The sequence below is a fragment of the Phalacrocorax carbo genome, chromosome 6, assembly GCF_963921805.1.
Source record: "Phalacrocorax carbo chromosome 6, bPhaCar2.1, whole genome shotgun sequence".
Taxonomy (NCBI): domain Eukaryota; kingdom Metazoa; phylum Chordata; class Aves; order Suliformes; family Phalacrocoracidae; genus Phalacrocorax; species Phalacrocorax carbo.
Window position 1 is genome coordinate 55,494,649 of NC_087518.1, and position 20,274 is coordinate 55,514,922.

Here is a 20,274-nt window from a genome sequence, read left to right on the forward strand (position 1 = left end):
AGAATTTCTCCAACTGCCTTCCCAAAGTAGTTACAAATAAATCCAATCAGTAGGCTTAGCTTAAAGTTTTCTTTTTCTTGGCCTGAAAGAACTGGAGGGGAAGAAGTTGACAATTTTAAATGATGTGAAGCAGGCTGGTTGAAAATGTAATTGCAACATGAACAGCATTATGGTTTTTGTTCTACTTTAACATCTTGCAGGGTAAGCTGATATCTTAATAGGAGCAGATCATGTGCTTCTTGCAAGTATTCGAATGATTCTTAAGGACAAAAAGCCACATGAAAAATCCTTTAGGGGATCCTAGAGAGATGTCAGACTGTTTTGTCATGTGTGGTATGGATTTGTACCTTGTAAAGTTAAAGAATGTCTTACTTTTTACGGACATATTTTTATTGGGTTTGATTGCAGCTTACAGTGTGTGTTTTACTGATACACAGAAATTATCATTTATTTACCACTCAAACCTTTGTTAGGCTTGTCAAAAAAAAAAGAAACAGAGGTATAATTTCTGCCCACAAGCATATAATCTCATAGAAATTCACATGCTTGTTTGTGTGGGTAGGTGTTTGTAGGAACAGATCTAAATTTTAATGAAAGAAATGCCATGCTATAGCAGAGGCGATGGGCTCTGAGCTTGTCCCCATGTAAAGCGTTCTTTATTTTCCTCACAGCTGCGAGAAGGCTGTGTTACAGGATGCTCATAGGGAAAGGTTTGATTTTCCTTCCGTTAGTCATTTGGAATGCTGCCACCGACTGCAGATGAAACCACTTACACAGTTTACATGCATTGCATGTTATGTCCAGGTCAAAGCTTGCTTCGGGCCTGCAGCAGATCCTGCCTGCTTTGTCTGAGCTGCGTGCCCGCATGCTGTGCCCTGGTCTCTAACACCCCAGAGCGAGGTGCGCCTCTCTGCTGAGCAAATTATGTTATATAGCAGGAAAAGCAGCAAATCAAATGAGAGTTTATGATGAGAGATCGTGCCCAGCTGTTGCTTTGTACTTTGCAGGCAAACCTGGAGCTTGGCATGATGACTGTGCCCCGCTCTGCTCCTGGCAGACTTTTCTAAAGGCCCAGCCTCACTTCCAATGCTTCCCCTTTCCAGGGGAGGGCTGGTACAAAGAGATGCCGGTCTCAGCTGGGAAATCACAGCCTATGACACAGCCTCCCGGCAACGACCGAAGCCTGGCAGCACAAATGCCTTTTCTCATCCCCATTCCTGGGAGGTGGGAGGCATTAATCTCTTCCAGAATGTGCTTTTAGTTGTTATTTCCCAGAAGCAGATCAGATTTACTTTTTTTTTCCCCCACATGTGATCTGTATTCTGAAACACTCTGAAAGTAGACTGCACTCGCTACCTCCATGTTAAAACGTTAGAGCTAATAAAATTTAGTAAGAAACCAAAACAGGGTATTAAATACACAGATGCTTAATTAGGAACATGAAATAAAATTTTATTTTTAAACTTGAGCTAGTTTAAATATTGAACATTGATGCACTTGAGACAACAGATGTGCCTAGATAATTATTGTAAATAGAACTAGCAATAAAAATACCTTTTATGGCATGAAGATCATCCTAGAATTTCACAAATAAACAAACAGGCAAACCAGAAAACTAGAGATCAGGAAGAACGCTTTCTCAGAAATCTACACGTTTCTATGTATTTTCTCAGTTTTTTCCTGTTTTCCCTTCCAGGATGCTGCATACCTTTATGACTTTTGATTGTTACGGTAGAAGAATGACAGGGGCAATCAGATCAATCCTATCTTTCAGAGACAGATTGATTATTTATTTGAGCACAGTTCCTATTTCACCTCTCCTGTTACCGGTAACATACTCCCTGAATAATTATGAGCACTGTAAAGCTGCATATGTTATCCATCTCAAAGCCAGGAAATATAATTCCTTCAAAATAAAGCCGATAATTAAATTTTCTAAAGAATATTGGTTTTTGAACTAAGTAACAAAACAGGCTTTGAGATGCAAATCTATTTCTCCTGTCCATTCAACCATCAGCTTGCAGAGGTGCAGTAGGTTGCACAGTCTGATACGGTCCAGAAATCTGAAGTTGTGTTTATGCCCTTGCTTTGGGAACAGGTTGTATCTTCATGCAGCTGATAGTGCTGGAGAGTGCCAGAAAGACTGTGTTTCACAACATTAGAAGTAACAATCCTGAAGTCCAAAATCTTTGAAACAGGACCAGCATGAAGCTGTATAACATGAAACTTAGCTATTCCAAGTGTGTTTTCTTCTGTTTGCACGACATTCATCTTGGAATATATTTACAAAGTAGTTAATTATGCTTCTCTGAACAGGTGTATTTTCCCACTTGTTATAAAACTATGTCCAAACACAGTCTGTGCAGTCAAAAATCACTCATTTCCTAGCGACTGACTAGAAAACATTACCAATGAAGAAACAAGGTTCAGCTCAAGTTCCCTCCCTATACTCTCTATCCCCTCAGGATTCTCACTACAAGACTTCTCAGCCCAACCATACTTTTTGCTTCAAAGAGCAACACCCATTTCTTCCATAATAAGCCATCTGCAACAGCCTCCCAGCAGCACCAACACCTGCTAACAGGGGATGGTGTTTCAGGCAGATACTGCCAGCCTGTCACAACTTCTTATCTCCTCTCTCTCTAATCTTCAGAGTACTCTCTGGGATTATCTCCTGGAAATCAAATGCCCAGCAAGATGGCTTGTTATTTTTTTTATCTGTCAGCAAATGTGCTTGATTGAGTTCATTGCTACTGTAAACATCTTTTATCGTACAGATCAATGTGAATTTACAAGCTGTAGCCATATAACGACACAAGGTAGCATTTAATATTAATAATTTTCTATAGTCCTCATCACTCCAAACACGCTCTGGGTGAGATTCAGTACTGATGTAAGCAGATACTGTAACACCAAGGGTATCCTTAGACTACAGTCAATTACACTCAAGCTTAGTGGTGCCCCTTTGGTTCGGGCATGTTTTTGAACAGCTTTAAGATGTGAGTACTTCTAATTTTAACTACACAAAAATATCATTTCAGAGAGTCTTTATCTGTTTAGTAATCAAAGCTTGGAGATTCTTTTTCAAATAATCTCTTCAAGTTCCCATCTGTTGTCTGCCCCTGTTTAACTAAAAAGGAGCTCCAGAACTTCAGCAGTTTGGAGAGGCTTTTTTTTTTTAATTGTTGAGCAAGCACCAAGCCAGTAAGAAAAATAAATTATTTCCACTGTATGAAGGCTGCAAGATAAAGTGAGGCATAAGTTGAAAGAAAGTGGAAATTTATATCTGCTGGTCAACTAAGTTAATGTGGTCACCCAGGAAATAAACAGTTTTCATAAATATTTTCAGTGTTACTAAAGGCTCCCTATGCTAGTGCTGGCCTGCCGGCCCAAGTAGCAGGGTGCTAATCATTCCTTCTTTGCAGTTGGAGGCAGGAATTAAACCGTTATTTAAGCAATATGGTCAGGAATCACCAAGAAGAAAAATGGTAATGAGATTCCTGCCCCAGCAAAGTTGCACCATTTCTCATGTAGTTAATGTGCTCCTTCATGATATAAGTGTTTTCAGCACCTGTTCAATCCACACCTTAGCAGGTGTAACTGAAATTGCTTCATACAGGTTTATTTAAATAAGTCTGAAGTCATCATTAGTCTGATTTATTGCAACATGACAACTACTGTGTGTTATGTTACTATCACCACAACAATTCTTCATGTAATTGTTATCTAAGCTTTATGACCTAAAGAAGCTCTAAATCTTTTGAAGATGTTGATTCAATTGCCAGAAAAGTCTGCACTTATTCTCATGATTCAGGTCTCTTGATGCCTTGTTAATTTAAATTTGGGCTGGGAGAAAAGAATGAAATCCTTTTGCATATAAATTGGTTAGATAGGTTAGTATACCTTTGTCAAGTAAAACTCATATTCACTTGACAATGGTGTACAAGAACTACTCTCACAACATTCCTACCACGTAAATATTCTGCATCTCCGTTAAGGAAATGGATAGAGATTCAGATTTATTCCAATGCTGTTGGTTCAATGTCATGTCAGCAGTGAATTTGTGCCTATCAGATAAGTACGCACAGGAGATAATGATCTGAAATATGTACAAGGTTGAGAAAGTCTATTTCCGACATTCATCTAATTTACTTCACACTTCGTACACTGCTTGGAGCACGACCTCCGGAGTCTCTGGCAGAACAAAGTGCACAAGTCCTCCCCGATCCCAGCCATGTGCTCAACAGATTAGATGTCATAGACTGTCATACAAAGTGTAACGTATCTAAGATGTATTCGCTTATTGCCTTGTGATGTTTAATAGTTTGAAAACAAATTTTTTCATCCAATATCTTTAGAATTTGTGTTTTGCAGAGTATTCCTACAGCAGAGTTCACTTGCAAATCTGTTTCTGAAATCTTAGTTTTAGATCAAGTCTTTACATTAGCTGAGCTACAAAAACTTCATACTACAGAAATACAATATTTTCATATTTAAAGGACTACTGAAGAATTGCTCTTTACTTAAACAATAAAACTGTATACAGAATATTAATCTGAAGTTTGGATTTCATTTATATGCACCATTAAAACACTGAAATATGATAGTTTATCATTCTTTCTACACACAGGTTTCTTTGAAAATCCTAGTTGATATGAAAGCTTTTTTATTTAGGCCAACCATTGTACCTCAACACAGATTCCTGCTGCACGGATAACAGCTTTGGGGTTGTTGGGGAAGGCATTTTTCTTTTATACCACTGTAAATTAATTTTGCAACAGTGACAAACCCTTTTTAGTGATGATGACAGGAGTATAGAATCATCTAGTATGCATGCTTCTCTTTTTCACCCATAAAATAGAAATAATACTTCTTTACAAAGGCAGATGAGATGTATCTGTACCATGTGGTACACTGATACGATATTTCCAACAGTGAAATGACAATAGAATCAATTCTGCCTTCTCCTGGGCAGCGAGATAGGAAAATTTCATTAGCAGTAGAAAAGTCCTCCTAATACCAGAACTGCAAGATGCACTGGGCAGCAAAATGCAGAAGCACCTAAGTACATGTACTGAATTCTGATCCGTCAGGGCTGATTTGCTTACACGAATCAGATGCTCAGGTGCCTCTGCACTGCAATTCAGTTTCCTGGAGAGCCTGTCAGCCTGGCAAGGTGGGCAGCGTGAAGTCAGCACACACCACCTCTCACCCACTCAAATTGGGGTGTCACAGCAGAGGACGTAAGAGTGAGAGAAGTGGCAAGATATTTCTGCAGGGAGAGAGTGGATGTTACTGTAGTGGGGACAAAGACTAGCCATTTGCATTTATAGGAATACTTAAGTCTAGAATTATAGTAGCCTCTTTTGTGACACATACTAAATCCTACCAAGTCTGAATTTGTGCCATACAGCAACAGGTAACACAGGCTCAGTGTCTATTTAGATAGGACAGCTCTGCACACAGAAATACAGGACACGGGAAGGCACCAAATAGCAGTTCTCGCTAGATCCGGGCTGTGGGCAGCAGCCTGAGTCTTCTGGACATTAAATAAACTTTTAAGACTTCAGATTTGTATTACAAAGGTGCAGCATGACAGGAGGCAGCAAGAACAGGGCTGCTTGCCAAGAGAACCTGAGGAAAGAGAGATCCCACAGCACCCGAGCAAGGTAGGCAAGACAGACCTGTAGATGGTGGACAGGCCCAACCAAGAGCCCGTATCATAAGGCAGTGTCATGGTGACGAGACAGGTCCAAGGTCAGGAAGTCAGTCTGTAGGCAAGGATAAGGTCCAGCAATTGCCAGGCAGTTCCACAGCAACAAGCCAGGGCTGACACCAAGGTGGGAGGCCATCCCCTGGGCTGGGGGTGAGGGCCAGGCAGGGACTGTGCAGAAGATCAGCCTTCCTCCAGTGAAGCTCCAGCACCAAGTGGGGGCTCAGGGCTGAACTTAAATAGAGCTCCTGAGCCCGTGGGTGTGGGGGGAGGCTCCGGGTGAGGCTGGTCAGGGCCATTAAGGCTTATTAGTGCTCTCAGTGCCCTGATACAACAGGATTCAGAGGGACTTGGAATTTGATCATCTTTCCTTTGAAATTCTCTAGTACAGCTTATAGGATTTTTTTGCTTAGTGTTATCTTTCATAAGGAACTTTTTTACGACATATCTCATACAAACTTAATCAGTATGTGAGATTTAATTCAGACTGTAGAAGGAACTTCCCTGCTCAGCAATAGAGTTTTGTTTACCTCACCCTGTCAATCAAATTTTGCTTGCTATTTACAACAGGAATTTCTGGTTCTAGAAAAGAAAAACAATATAGGGGTTAACTTGCAGAACTAAGAATACCCCAACATAGGTAATATTTTCTACAGGCTGAATAATGTCTATTTGCTCTTGTCCTATTATTTTTAGAGACTGAATATTTGTCCTTATTGTGTAGCATTCACCAACAGGAATTATTAACAGTGATTATAAAATAAACTGAAATGTGTGGAGTGAGGACTCATGGAATAGCACACTATGAAATGATCTCTCTGGGTTTACACAGATTTACAACGCAAAAAATAGCTCATGTCTTAAAAGCTGTTTTATCCCTCTTCAAGGTAACGAGTAGAACGCAAGTGTAGAAAGGACAGCCTGATAATAACCCTCATTTCTTTAAAGCACCTTGCTTTCATTTAAACATAAAACAGCTTTTCAGCTGACAATCCAGAGCAGACAGCGGCAGATTCTGGGTTTGCGACTCTCCAAGCCTCATCCCACCCCTATGTTGGACTAAAAGTCTATTGCAACAAAGCTGGTAGAAGAAAAATGACTCAGTACAACTTCACATTTTATAAAAAGTGCACCGGAATCAGCAGGTCCATGAAAACTTGATGAGGTTTTACCATTCAAAGTTTCATCCACAGTTACACAAGATTTAAACTCACATTAATTTTTCTGCATTTTTCCCTGTTTTGACTCAGTTATATATTCTGGTTACTTTGCTCTCATTTGAAAGACTATGTAAGACTTAACATAATCAGAATTTGGATTACATAAATAAGAATTGCTTTAAATTCCTTTTTCTCTCTCAGAAAAGTGAACAGAAGAGTGGCATTCACAGGATTCAAATGAATGTTCCAAAAAACTTAATATTAATTTATGAGATTCACTTAGTCTAATAAACTTAACTCCTTCAGACTTTTTTCATCATTTAATCACAAAACCATAGGTTTTATACATGAAATAACATGACACTGAGCCATGAGTTTTTCCTAGCTAAAGTTTCAGAGGTATATTTTTGTATCGAGTACAAGTAACAGAGCTACAATGATAAGAAGAACTAAATGGAGATTTTAATTTTAAATATTACAGACATAAAATGGAGCTCAAATTTAACTTGTTGTTCATGTATGACCAAGTTCACCGGTCTATATATCCCCCACAGACAGCAATTATTTTATAGACAGCAATGAAAGGGAGGGATATGTAAGAAGAATATAACATTTTAAATCCAGAAAAGGAGTAGTGTAATAACATACATAGCAGTAATAGTATATAATTTTCTGAAGCAACTCATTGTAATGAAACGCTGCCAGGAGAGGAGACAAACCAGATAAACTTTCAATCTCATTTCTAAAACATTATCTGGAAAGAAATTTGAGTTCTGAAATATCAGGGATATGGAACAGCCAGATTGTTGTTTTTTTAATTCTTCAGCACCGTGTATAAAAAGGAACCTGCTGTTCCATGTCAGTAAGAACAAGCTTTGAAATATTTATCAGCTAGATAATATTTAACCCTTCCATTTATCATGTCTAATTGGCAACTCGTATCGCAAAGGGTAAGATTTACACCCTTATTTGAATTTCTCCAGTATTTTTAATTAGTTTTCTAATAGGCTTTTCACCTTCCTAAAGCTATCGCCTCAAAAGGCACAATAAAAACACGCTATCAAATAAAATGATAAGCAGAGTTGTCACTTTTGCATAGTCAGTCTTCTTTCCCATATTCTTTCATTATACATAAATATTTAATCAGTAAATATTTATGTCGCAACAGACAGCAATATAGAAAACAAGAAAAAAAGCTGCTGCCAGAAAACATGTTTATTTTTGCCATATATCTCAAAATAAAACAGACCATAAAAGTGTGAAGGATTCCAAAAGAAATGTGCAACATAAGCCTTTGCAAAATCATGTGGCTCCTCATACAGGTACGGATACACAGGGTCTCTCCCTTCCAAAACAGACCTAGTTTCTCCTCCAGGTCCCCAAATTTTTGAAGACCACATGTTGTTCCAGTGATGCTTACGGGGGTTGTCCTAAGCAACCAGATAAACCAGAGAGATTTAAAGGGGCCTGTCCTGCCTGTGCTATAGTCTCCAAAATGACAAAAAGGAAAGGATCTTTGCCGAGCGCCCTGCCGAGGGAGAAACGCACGGCCTGGGGTAGGAGGTTCCTTCAAATTCGTCGCACCTACTCGTTGTAGCAAAGAAACAAAAGACTGCTACAATTATACTTTACATAGGCGCGATGATTTTTTGTTTTGGTTCAGACTATGGATTGTAATTTTTGTAAATATAATATATAATAGATAATATTAAGATAATTTACATTTCCTTCTGATCTCATGGGATTTTTATGTCCAAGAAGTGATAGTGACATCATTGAGTGATAATGATTCATTATCTCAATTACGGTAGAAAACAGAGACCCCATTCAAAATCAGGACCCCATTGTGATGCAGCTGTCCAAATATATACTAAAAGACTGTGTCCAGACCAAAGGTCTGCAAATTATTTGACTCAGAGCCATCAGGGAGCGAGTGGAGAGCTCCACACACGGAGCAGACACACGGGCAGGGATGAACCTGGGCCACGGGAGCGTTGCCGAGATTGTGACAAAATCACGGCTTCTCCTAGTCATAAGCAGTACTTTTTCTCTCCAAATGAAATAGGTTACATCCCCTACTATTTTCTGTCTTATGTCTTAAGACCATATTGCGTATTTTCCTGTTGAACGTGGCAAGTTCTACAAGTTCTCTTCCATAATGACTTTATCTGTTTTCTTTTCTCTGCACATGATGTGCTCCAATTCTTCTGGCTTTGTTTTCCTCTCCCTTTACCATTCTCAAGCCCTCTTCTCTTCTGTCCTGCACTATTTCATTCCTTTTCCAGTTACTATACTTTCCTCTCCGCGGCAGGTGAAGCTGCCCTCCCCGAGGAGTTCTGCTGCTCACCCCGTACCTCCTCCAGCCTTTCTCCTCTCTCCTCCCTTGAAATCCCAGCTGCCATGGGACTGCCGCTCTCCAACACCACTGAAGCCTTCACGAGCCTCTGACTTCATCTGGCTGCGTCACCCTGAGACATACGGATGAAAAAGCACTGCATAAGTGATAAGTATTGGAATTGATGGTATTATCAATATTTGCATGTTAAAGGATCGTTATACAAAACGCTTAGTCGCCCCTTCAAACAGGTGGCGATAGGAAGGGAATATCCCTCCCCTGTCCTCCACAGGGAAAGTCCCTTTAACTGAAGGAGAACAACGTAACCCACATTCATCATTCCCAAGAAATTATAGGAATAAATTATTTACCCAGGAGAACCATATCTTTTGGGCCCATTTGCTACACCATCCTATGCTAACTTGGAGGGGATGGATATGGCTAATGATACTCTTGTCTCTGCAATAAATTGATGGAATGTTCTGGTAGAAATAAGAGTATTTTCTTTAAGATCGTTTATGAGACGTAACAGCTGCAAAAATAGAAAACCGACCCAGGCCCAGCGTTGCAGGTAACGTCCTGATGTTACTGATGGCAAAACTTCAACTCAGGATGAGGAAAGTGGGATTTCATTCAAAACTTCAGAAAAATACTTTTCCCCTCAGCAATGGCTTTTATGGCCTTTGCCTCTGCATGTGTGTCCTCACGGAATTGGAAATGTCAACGGTGGTTTGTCTTTGCAGCAATGACCAGGCAGGGCCCCAGCTGATTTAGACATGCCTGCGTCTTTATGTTCAGCCCTATTAATGAAAAGAAGATCTAATGTCTCAATTATCTGGATGAAGCAAGGGATGCTAAACACCTCCAAAGTGTGCTGCTGAATTCCATTAGCTTTGTGAACTCTTTTTTTTAATTATTATTTTAGCAATATAAAGAAGTAAAACTAGGGGGGGGGAAAGAATATTAGGTCTAAACCAGAAGATAATTTTTATTGGGATAAAGGAGACAGAAAGGAATATTTCTGAGGGGAGATATCAAAGGACAAAAAAAGCAGGTGTCTCAGGTGATCAACACATAAAATCCATCACCTCTGAGTTAAAATGTTGCACGTGGACATAACATGAATAAGGGCAGACATTATCCCTAACACGGTCAGACTTCTGTACATCCTCTATGAGAGACCTTGATTGTCTTTAGCAGAAATTATTTGAAAGGAATTACAGTATTGGAAATGAGAAACGCTGGAGGGTAATTTTTATATGTAGACATTTATTGATTAATATATTATTTGGTAATGGATCTGCCCTTTGCATAAAATTGAATGAATGGAGTTCTTTCATGTAAATGTGATGGCTAAAATGGCAATACCTAACACTAATTAAAAAGCCCTGTCTTCCACATCCCTGTGAAAAAAAAACACTGTATTTCACATGGTTTTAAAATGTGAAATTTTAAACCTTTTAAAATATTTAAAATCCATCTTTTAACATGGATTAAAAAAAAATCACTGGAAGCATTATATTTATTTCAACTACTGTTAGAAAATGAGCTCAACATTTTCGATGTGTAACTGAGTTTAAAGAAAATCCAGCTTGGACTAAATGCAAGTAGAAGTCAAAGATCTCTGTTTCATGAGATAAAAAAAAAATGCTTGAAAGCATTCAGTTCCTCTCTCTTTGTGGGTCAGTCATGAACCTACCAAACATACAGAACATCTGCTAATATCAAAGCACATCCTGCCAATTGCTTCTCAGATTCTGGAGTTGAGAGGAAAAAGCTTTTACATTGACGTTTGCATTACAACCACTTGAAATAGTCGCTTCTTCTTTGTGTTGCTGAGGATTAATATGTTCTTCTTGCCTAGCACCATAAATACTTCTCCTCCTAGCATTGTCAGTCAAACGCAAACCAAAAACAGATCTACAAATATTAAATAAACTTTCTACATTGGTTTCTTGGCTGCTTTTTTCAGATGCAAAGAGGTTTTTACTCTGTTTCTTGCATGGATTTTTTTTTTCCAACAGATTCACATCTATGAATGCAATACCATGATTTTCTTTGCTTATTATTCCTCATAATGAGAGGTTACCGGTGTAAATATTCCTTTAGAGGTTTAACTTCTGGCTTGTAAATGTGAGGAATAGGCACTGCGCACGCACATTATTAAAGAACGTGTCTGTAATCCTCTGAGCCTGGCACGACTCCTCATTCATGGCACTAGCAATAAAAAGAAATTTAAAAAAAAGACTGAGAGAAATTGGAGCATTTAAAGGCCCAAACTCTGGAAATGCCAGAAACTACTGGAAAAAAGGCAAGAACACTTCAATGTACATCTGGAAGCAAAAAGTGTTATTTAAAAGAAAGTCAACCAGAAGGAGGTTTTCCTTCAGAAAATAGCAAGTGCTGATGCATTTGGTGTATTTAACAGTGTTCAGCAATCCAAGCAAAGGAGGATATTCATGAAGCTGTTAAAAAAAAATTGAGGAGTACTGCATTCTAGATTTATCTTTAAATAAATCTTAGATACATCTTCTAGATTTATCTTCATTTTTAAATGAAGCCCATGAAAGTTATTTGCTTTAAAACCTGAAGGTTTTAAAGTATTTTTTGGTTTATAAGATCGGGGAGACAATTTTATCTGTTACAGGTGTTATGATAAAGCATGGAATTAGTCTGCTTTAGGGTAAGATCTAATAAGGATTTGTAGATTTAAAAAAAAAAAGTTCCCATTTTAAAAAGCCACTGGTTTTCAACAGAAAGGGGAGCAAATAACACAGAAATAGACTCCTGGGAGAAGCAGACTCCAGATGAGGCAACTCAGAATCTGCCAAAGAAACTGGTACTTGAAGAAGTGTTGGACTGGACAGTGCTTTAGATATGACCAAGCGCTCAAAATAGCATAAGACAAAGATATTAAAGGCAGAAAAGAATGCAGAGCTTGAAATCATAAGCAAGGAATAACAACACAAATAAAGCAGATGGGAGAAGCTGAACGTTAAGCGAAAGCTTGTGTTAATTTGCCTGGAAGCGCCAAGGATCTGAACCATGAACAAAGTGCGTGTTGCTGACCCTCTGCCTTGGATGACTGTTTTCTTAAGAACAGAGGATACTTGCAGAAAAAGATGGTGTGTGCAGAAGAAGTAATTACCATGACACCAAATAGGACATGTGTTACCTTCGATTAGTCATACGTGCACAACTCCTAGTATTTCTAGTAGCTGTGCTGTAACCCTAAGAGAAAATCAACAGGTTGTAGAAAGACAGATGGGTAAAATTCCAGGTTTAGGAAAGTTATTTTGTTTCTGTTTAAAAAATATGCTTCTAGATATAAATAATAAACCAGGCAAAACATCTTAGACTGGTTTTCTATTTTCAGATGGCACTACTAAAGATATTACAGCTGAAGAGCTGATTATGCATTAAAAAGCTTTTTATCTAGACTTCTTTACCCAATATAGTGATATGTGACAGTGGGACATGATTTACAGGACATGTATTTGAGCAGAATACAATGAAGTTTAGATTTAGCTATGTGTCTACTAGTCCCCATCATTCCTAATTTATGGGGTGCAGAGTATGTACAAAAGCCTGATGAACTCTGTGTGCGAACTCTTAGTTAGAATTAAACTGACCTTCGTTTAACATAGCCTATTTCACTTCCAGAGTGAGTCAGGCTAAAATGAATTAAGGTCATTTTTAATTCTGAAGAAAAATACATACTGGGGCATTTAATATAGCTGAGTCTACTTTAAATTACCAGCTGTAATTAACTTGGAGATCTCTGTAGAAAAGACCTAAAAAGATACATTTAAAAACACCACTATTTTTGTTTTTAATCTTCTTTATTCTATAAAAGGAAAGTGATTCAGAGTCTCGATATACAGTAAGAACAAACATCAGTATAATATTGATCACCTCTCAATTATTGTAAGCATGCAGATAATGAAGTCAACTACCCTGAAAGTGTTTTACTGTATATTTTTTTAAATACCTATGCTTTTGAATGGCTTTAACTACCCGCATAGGATTTCTATTCAAATCTGTGTGACTAGACTAGAATCTGAGGTCAGACAACTATACCACCAATATTTATTTAAGTTGCATTCCTCCTACAGTTCATGTGCAGCAGTCCAAATACGTTGCTGAACTACTAAAAATACAAGAACAAAATATGCAATTCATATTTTTTTTGTTTTTCTCTACTCGATTTTTGTACCAACCAACTATTCAGAAGAGTAGCAAACCAAGATGATATAAAATATCTTGCTTTTCTTAGGCTAAGCAATCTATCGTGGATTAAAAAAAATTGGAACACTTGTGTAGAAAGCAAAGGACTTCTTCTGATGTGGATAAGGAGACTTCTAAAATGAGCCTGATGGCAGCCAGGTACCCACAAAAGCATCACGAAGTCAGTTACAGAGGCAGGTCAGTAAGCGTTTGCCTTAAGTGTAATTAGCAATTTCTTCTGGATCACAAATTTGCAGGCAGTATCTTCTACAAATATGGAATAATCTGCAGAACAATTATAAGCAACTGAAAAAAGTGCTGCTTGGCTGATAGCAAGAGACTACACCCGCTCTCCCGAATGATCATGGGAGATAAAGACCTGAGCAGCTGGACTTGGCCATTAAGGCAGTGTGTAGTTTATCTCTGCAAAAAACATGTCTACTCAGCAGGACGGTGATCACAAGACAGCACCTGCCACCTCCTATGAATTAATATATAGCCACTATCCATAGAAAATTTGACAAATGCTATCTTGTCAAGGGGCAATACTGACAGCAAAAGCATAGCCCAAACGTACCTGTTTCTTTGAATTATGTTTAAAACATCAGAAAAAAAGCCACCTTGCAACTTTATGGCTCTTGAGAGGTTTGTGGTGAAATAAGTGTAGTTAAAAATCGATAAGGGAATATATAAACCCTTTGCTTTTCTGTTTATGTGGGGTTTTTGATCAGTGGCTATCTTGGGAAACATCTAACGCCAAGAAGGGAAGGGTGACAGGGGTGAAGTGTTGGCTGTGGTGCAAACTTCCTTTGGAGCTTCTTGCTTTAAGCCTAGTCATGCTGAGGGAAGCCCGAGTTACCCCTAATTAAGAATCCCTTCTTCTTTGAACCAATATGTCCCTCAAATTTGTAACAGTCACAGTGTGCAGACACTTTCCTGAGGTTCCTGATTCCTCTGGATGCACAGTCAGAGGGCATCAAAGAACATTTTTTAGGAGATCTGGTGGCGCAAGTTGTTGGCCAATTTGCTCTAGTTTCGTTGTGGATTCAGGGGCTGGAAATCTCAGGTATTGTGGAAACATGACGTAAGACCTTTCACTCCTCCCTGTGAGGATGGGTTCTCAACCAACAGTAACGAACCGGGCACCAGTGGGTTTGGTCTTACCCGCACAAGGACGTAGTTCATCGCTCTCTGTGTAGCTAGTGCAGGGAGCAGGGGGCATTGCCGTACTCCAGCTTTCATCCTTCCCCTCAGCACATCCACACGGCATAACTGATATATTCTTGGCAGGTCGAAATTATGCTGCAGTGATGAATATTCCTGTTTCTGGGTCAGAAGCTGTAAAATTTGAAAAATAACTTCCATATTCACCAAGAGATACATATGCTTCTTGGCACGTTAGCAACCTGCTAGAAAAACATCCCACGCTGGCAGATCAGGGGTTAGCTGAGAGCAGGAAATGTGCCAGCAGTCTGGAAGAACTTGAAAGGAAAACAGAGAGTTAAATGCCAAATATATCAGTCTGTTTAGGAGTAGAGAAGGAGGCTGCCAGGGGTATTCAGGTATGCAGGAATGTGAAATTTGGGGACAGCAGTCAAATCTGGTATTCAAACCCTGCAATTTACAGATACTGCTGCAATGGGAAGGCAGGCTGGCCATATAAAGAGAATTACAACTAAGGCAGGTACATATGCATAACCTGGGCAGAGCCTCCGTCCTCAGGGTAACAATTACCTGTATGGATGGGCAAAACCATCCATCTGGATCTGCCAATCCCTTGCAATGCACGCATACCTTAAATGCGAGGGAAGAAAATCTAGATGCCTAATGATTTAAATTTAGTGACTTGTATCCAACATGTATTGAAAACCACTGCTGTAGTTGCTACAGAATTGCCGCTACCTCACCTAGGAATTGGAATGGTTATGGAGTGAAACGATATGTGGCTCCAGAAGTAATTACCGAATGAAAAAGTGATTTCCATTAAAAGCACGTGAGAGCCTTTGATCTACCAGAAATTTATCTTTTCTGCCCTGAAATGACCCTCTCATTTTTAGTTCTGAGCCTACGTAGAGCGGGATGTGCACGTTTCATCAGGGAACTATACATCTGCTACAGAGCTTTCGGCTTTATCAGAGAAAAAAGATTGGTCTTGCTAGGATACTCCTAATCGATAGTTCCCAACCAATATGTAGAAAAATGGATTACAACCCGCTGTGAGTCACTGAAACTAGACCATTAAATGTGTATAGTCCTAAAACTGCTGAGCTGACTTTCTTAGAGTATAGCAGCTATTTTTTTTAAATCTTGTACAGATCAGCAAAACAAATTAAATTTGAATGTTTTAGATTGCGCCATTACTGAAATATTCTAACATATCCAGACAGAACATTTTTCATATCTGCACGATTTGATTTTTTTAACCAGTTGTGGTGAAAGAAAGAAGATAAGCTACTTTTGGATGAACAGTGATGTGAGGCATTTCAGCATCAAAGGATTTTATACAGGAAAACCAAAGGATTTTATATAAGAAAATTAAGGCAAACTGAAGTTAGGGCTAGAATAAGAGTTGATGCTCTGAATGCTATATATATGCTATATATATATATAGATATATATGAGATATATATATACATCATATATATAATCTATCCTACATTGGAATGTTCTGCAATTAATGAATATTTACTTGTTAATACAGCCTAAGCTGTGTAAGTGGTGTGAACAAGAATGCAGATGTCCACCCCTAAGTCCTTGTTCCCGTTATCCTCAGTTAGACACCTAACGCTAGGATCACGGAAGTGGTTCATTTAATGTGTCCCAGCATCATTGACTTATATTTGTTATGTCTTTGATTATGAGAGTGTTTGGGTATAAGCACTTATGCAACTCCATCAGTGCTGGATGTGTATTCTGAGCATGTGCTTATTTGAGAACTAGGGTCACGCATTGCTGCACATATATATGCAGCACTCTGCGCGTATATATAGCATTTTGCTGGAGCACGTGCAATGACCGGCCGATCCTTGTCCAGCAAATCCCACAGGGCAGTAACGGCTGTTGGACCTTGGTGGATCCTCACACGTGGAGCCTATGCAGCATAATTTGCTAGCAAAGGGATGAGCTGTAATGCCAAGAATATGCTAAAGATGCTGCAGCGTGTCCCATTTGTTAGCGATGCTGCTGCTGTCTTCTCAAGGATTCCAAAATGTCTGTCAGCACCTGGATGAAAATCAGCTGATTCAGATGCAATCTGGCCAAAATGCAAATGATGATGGCTGGAGCAGGGAAAATGCTTAAAACTGGGGTAACATCTTTACCTATCTGTGATAGTATCCTCAGGCATCTATTTAAATACTCTAGCATCTCAGGTACCTTTTTTTTTTTTTTTTTGTTATTGTCTGAGTGATCACGCTGGTTGATAGCAAAAGTACCCTCTTCCCAAGTTTAACTTCTCCTGGTGCAGATCTGGCTATTGCAATCTACACGCCCGCCCCCGGCAGAGCGCATCACCAGTAACGCAGTGAACCTCCGGGTAAGCGCGTAGAGAATGCAGAGACTCCAGCTTTGGCAAAATGAGACAGCCCTCTCTTCAACAGTAGCAGGTTCACCGCCCCCAATGGTTTGCAGGTCATTTCCTCACTATGCCTAAGTCTTGTTTCTGATCTTCAAAGCAATAATGACCTGGCTTCCCCAGAGATTGCTTCTTTAATTGTAAAAAAACAGGTACTCCTCTGAAGCAAGCAGTATCACACTGATCAGCATAATGCAAGTGAAAAGGTGAATAAATCAAGAGAAAGTCCCTTAACTGAAGCGTTCATTGGTAGAACTTCAACCTACAAAACATCAGGATAATTCAGGCAAGTGTTCCCAAAACTTTGCAGCTGGATAATCCACACAGCTCGTACCACTGTCAGGGTAGAGCCACGCGCTGGCTAGATCTGCCCGGTGCTCACATGCGGTGCACTCCGCTGCGCAGTCTCAGGAGGTCGGAAATGTCCCAGAGGTACCTGCTTGAGTGTGCATCGGTGTGTATGTATAAAACCCTGCCTTATAGAGAGTAAGGAATTCAGCATTAGGCCGTGACAGCGTGTTCCGCACCCGCCGGCCGCCCAGGGTGTCGGGGAGGATTTTGGTAGCCCCTGTGAAAGGTGGTAGCCAGGGCGGCTGCTGCTGGAACAACTCACGCAGCCCTGGGGAAAGAACGCTGCCAGGAGAGGCCGGGTATCGCGTAAATTGTCCTGGCAGGATATATACGGTTTGTGATCCGTAAGATTAGCACTTCTGCTCTCCGCTCTCACCACATCAAGGCACATAAAATAAAGCCTTCTTTTTGATAAAGCGTTTCCTTCCAGAGCTAAACCACTCACAGCATTTCACGCGGTAAATATATAAAGGGAGCTATCATCGACTTGAAACTCACAACACCGTTTGAAAACGCGTAGCTGTAGCTATTTATGACATGAGTGGCAGCAAAAGCGGGGGGGGGGGGGGGGGAAATCTTTCCTGGCAGCTCGCTTACTTTGTGGTTTTTTTTTTTTCCTATAGTCTGTTGAGCCACGTAAATACAGTTTGTGAGCGGGCGGCAAGTGCGGGTTCCCTCGCGCTCGCGGCAGGCCCGGGCGGGCCGGGGAGGGCGGCGGGTGTCCCCCGGCGGGCGGGGATGCTCCGGGGGAGGCCGGGGCCGGGGCCTCCCGCAGGGCCGCGCCTCGCCCGGGCCTCCCGGGGTCACCTTGGGCAGGTCGCGCCTGTCCCGTGTCCCCCCCCCGCTCAGCGGGGCCGCCCCCACCCCCGCCGCCCCCGGGGCCGGGGCCGGGCGCCGGCCGAGGCGCGGGGGGACACACACCCCCACACCCCACGCACGGCACGACGCGCGGGCGGCCCAGGGCGCCCCTGCCCCGCCGTGAAGAGCCGCCGCCGCGGCAGGGCGGACGCCGCCCAGGGCTCCCGCAGCCCCCTCCCTCAGGCCGGGCGGCGCCTCCCGCCGCACGCGGTGCCGGTGGTAGCGGTTACGGTGTCGGTGTCCGGGGCGGCGGCGTCCCGCGCCCCCGGCGGGCGGCGTAGCGGGGAGGAGGCGCCGCCCCGGCCGTCATTTCCGCCGTGTGTCGGGGTGGGGGAGGGGGGCAGAGCGCTCGCCTCCTCCTCCGCGGCGGCCGGAGACACACAGACCCAGCGCGGGGCCAGGGGAGCCCGAACGCCGCCGCCGCCGCCGCCGCCGCGCCCGCGGGCCGCGCCGCCCCGCCAGCCGAGCCCTGCCCTGCCCTGACCCCCCGCCCGCCCGCTGCAGCCGCCCGGCATCCTTCCCGCTCCCCCCTCCCCCCCCCCGCCCCGCGCCGCCCCGGCCCGGCCATGGGGAACGCAGCCACCGCCAAGAAGGGCAACGAGATCGAGAGCGGTGAGTGAGGGGGATCCGCCGCCTCCGCCCGCCGCGCTGGCTCCGCTCACCGAGGAGGGGCCGGCGGGGCCCGGCCCGCTGCGCCCGCCCCGCGCCGCCGCCGCCACCGCAGGCCCCGCGGCCTAGCGGCTGAGGCGCCGAGCCCCCCGCCCCCGGCTCGGCGCGGCCTGCTCGGCGCCGAGGGCAGCCCGCCCCGGTCCGCTGCCGAGCGGCCCGCCCGCCTCGGCGTCCCGGGAAATAAGCGGGATAAACCCGCCCGCCGGGCCGTGGCCGAGGCCGGAGCCTCCCGCCTGTCCGGCTGTCCCGCAGCAGGTGTCCGTCCCCGGGAAAGGAGGAGCTGCCGGCGGGGCCGGGGTGGCGGCGGGCAGGTGTCAGCGCCGCCGCCAGCCTCCACCCGCGCCCCGGCAGGCTCGCTTTCCCCACCCCTCAACACACCCGTGGCGGCGGGAGGCTTTGCGGGATGCTGCGGGGAATGTCGGTCAGCAGCTCCCGAGCCTGCCCGGGCGGCGCGGCCCCGCTGACCCCGCCGGGCCCGCCCGCTCCCGCAGCACGGCCCCGCGGGCAGCGCCCGGTGCGAGCGTTCTGCTCTCCTCGTCCCTGGGTAAAATGGAAGACAAAAGCCTTGGTCTGAACTTGCCATCGCAGGGTGCTGCTCCCTGGGTTTTTCCTGTTGTTTTGGTTTTTTTATTTTTTTCCTGTCTTAAGTATTTCAGCATAATCTTTAAATAATCTAAAGCTGATTCTATTGTTGGGGAACCCTCCCCTCCAGACTTTATTTTTAGTAAGTTAACTTCCTTGCTTTGCTTTTGGTAGAAAACTTTGGGTATGTTTGCAATGGATGAGAGAAGACGGGGAGAGCAGCCAGTTGTGCAAGCTCAGTGTTCCTGCAACAATGCCCTTTGTTACTGGAAATTCCACGGGCGTCATTAAAATGGAAATAAGTTTAAGCATCGAAGTTACTTTTTGGGTTTTGGGTTTCTTTGTTTTGCAGTTCGTTTACTTCTTGTGTGTTTACTACTGAGGTGAGGGGTAGAACCAGGTAACCCAACTGCGTGGGCCGGCGTGGCATTCGTTCCTCTGGCTCCCCTGGGATCGGCATGGGTGTCTCCAGCTGTGGGACTGGGGCTCAGCTTGACCTACCCAGCTGTGCTGCGTGGTTCTGCCTTTCAGTTCTTGCATCTTATCTCGTTATTATAGATTTCACAGCCCAAATGTTGTATGAGTATTTGACCGTTATTGTTTAGTGGTTTTAACTTTATTTAGCTGAGTGCATTAATTTTGACAGGAAGTATTTTAGCCTACTTATAGAGAGATGTGTGGAGAGAGAGAGAGGGTGGATGGTCTGAAGTACTTCAGATGACAAAACACTGCGTTTTGTACTTTATAGGAGCTGTATAGCTATTTGTCTGTGTGCTTAAATAACACTACACCACATGGTGTTTAC

General features: G+C 42.7%; 1 protein-coding gene across 1 annotated transcript in view; it reads left to right on the forward strand.

Moving 5' to 3' along the window:
- Nucleotides 1-18,529: 18,529 nt before the first annotated feature.
- PRKACB (protein kinase cAMP-activated catalytic subunit beta) overlaps nucleotides 18,530-20,274 on the forward strand; it is a 74,610-nt gene continuing 72,865 nt past the window's right edge. Inside the window, exon 1 of the mRNA XM_064455410.1 lies at nucleotides 18,530-18,830. Within this exon, the coding sequence (XP_064311480.1) occupies nucleotides 18,785-18,830 (46 nt within the window). The 5' untranslated portion in view covers nucleotides 18,530-18,784. The remainder of the gene's footprint in view (nucleotides 18,831-20,274) is intronic.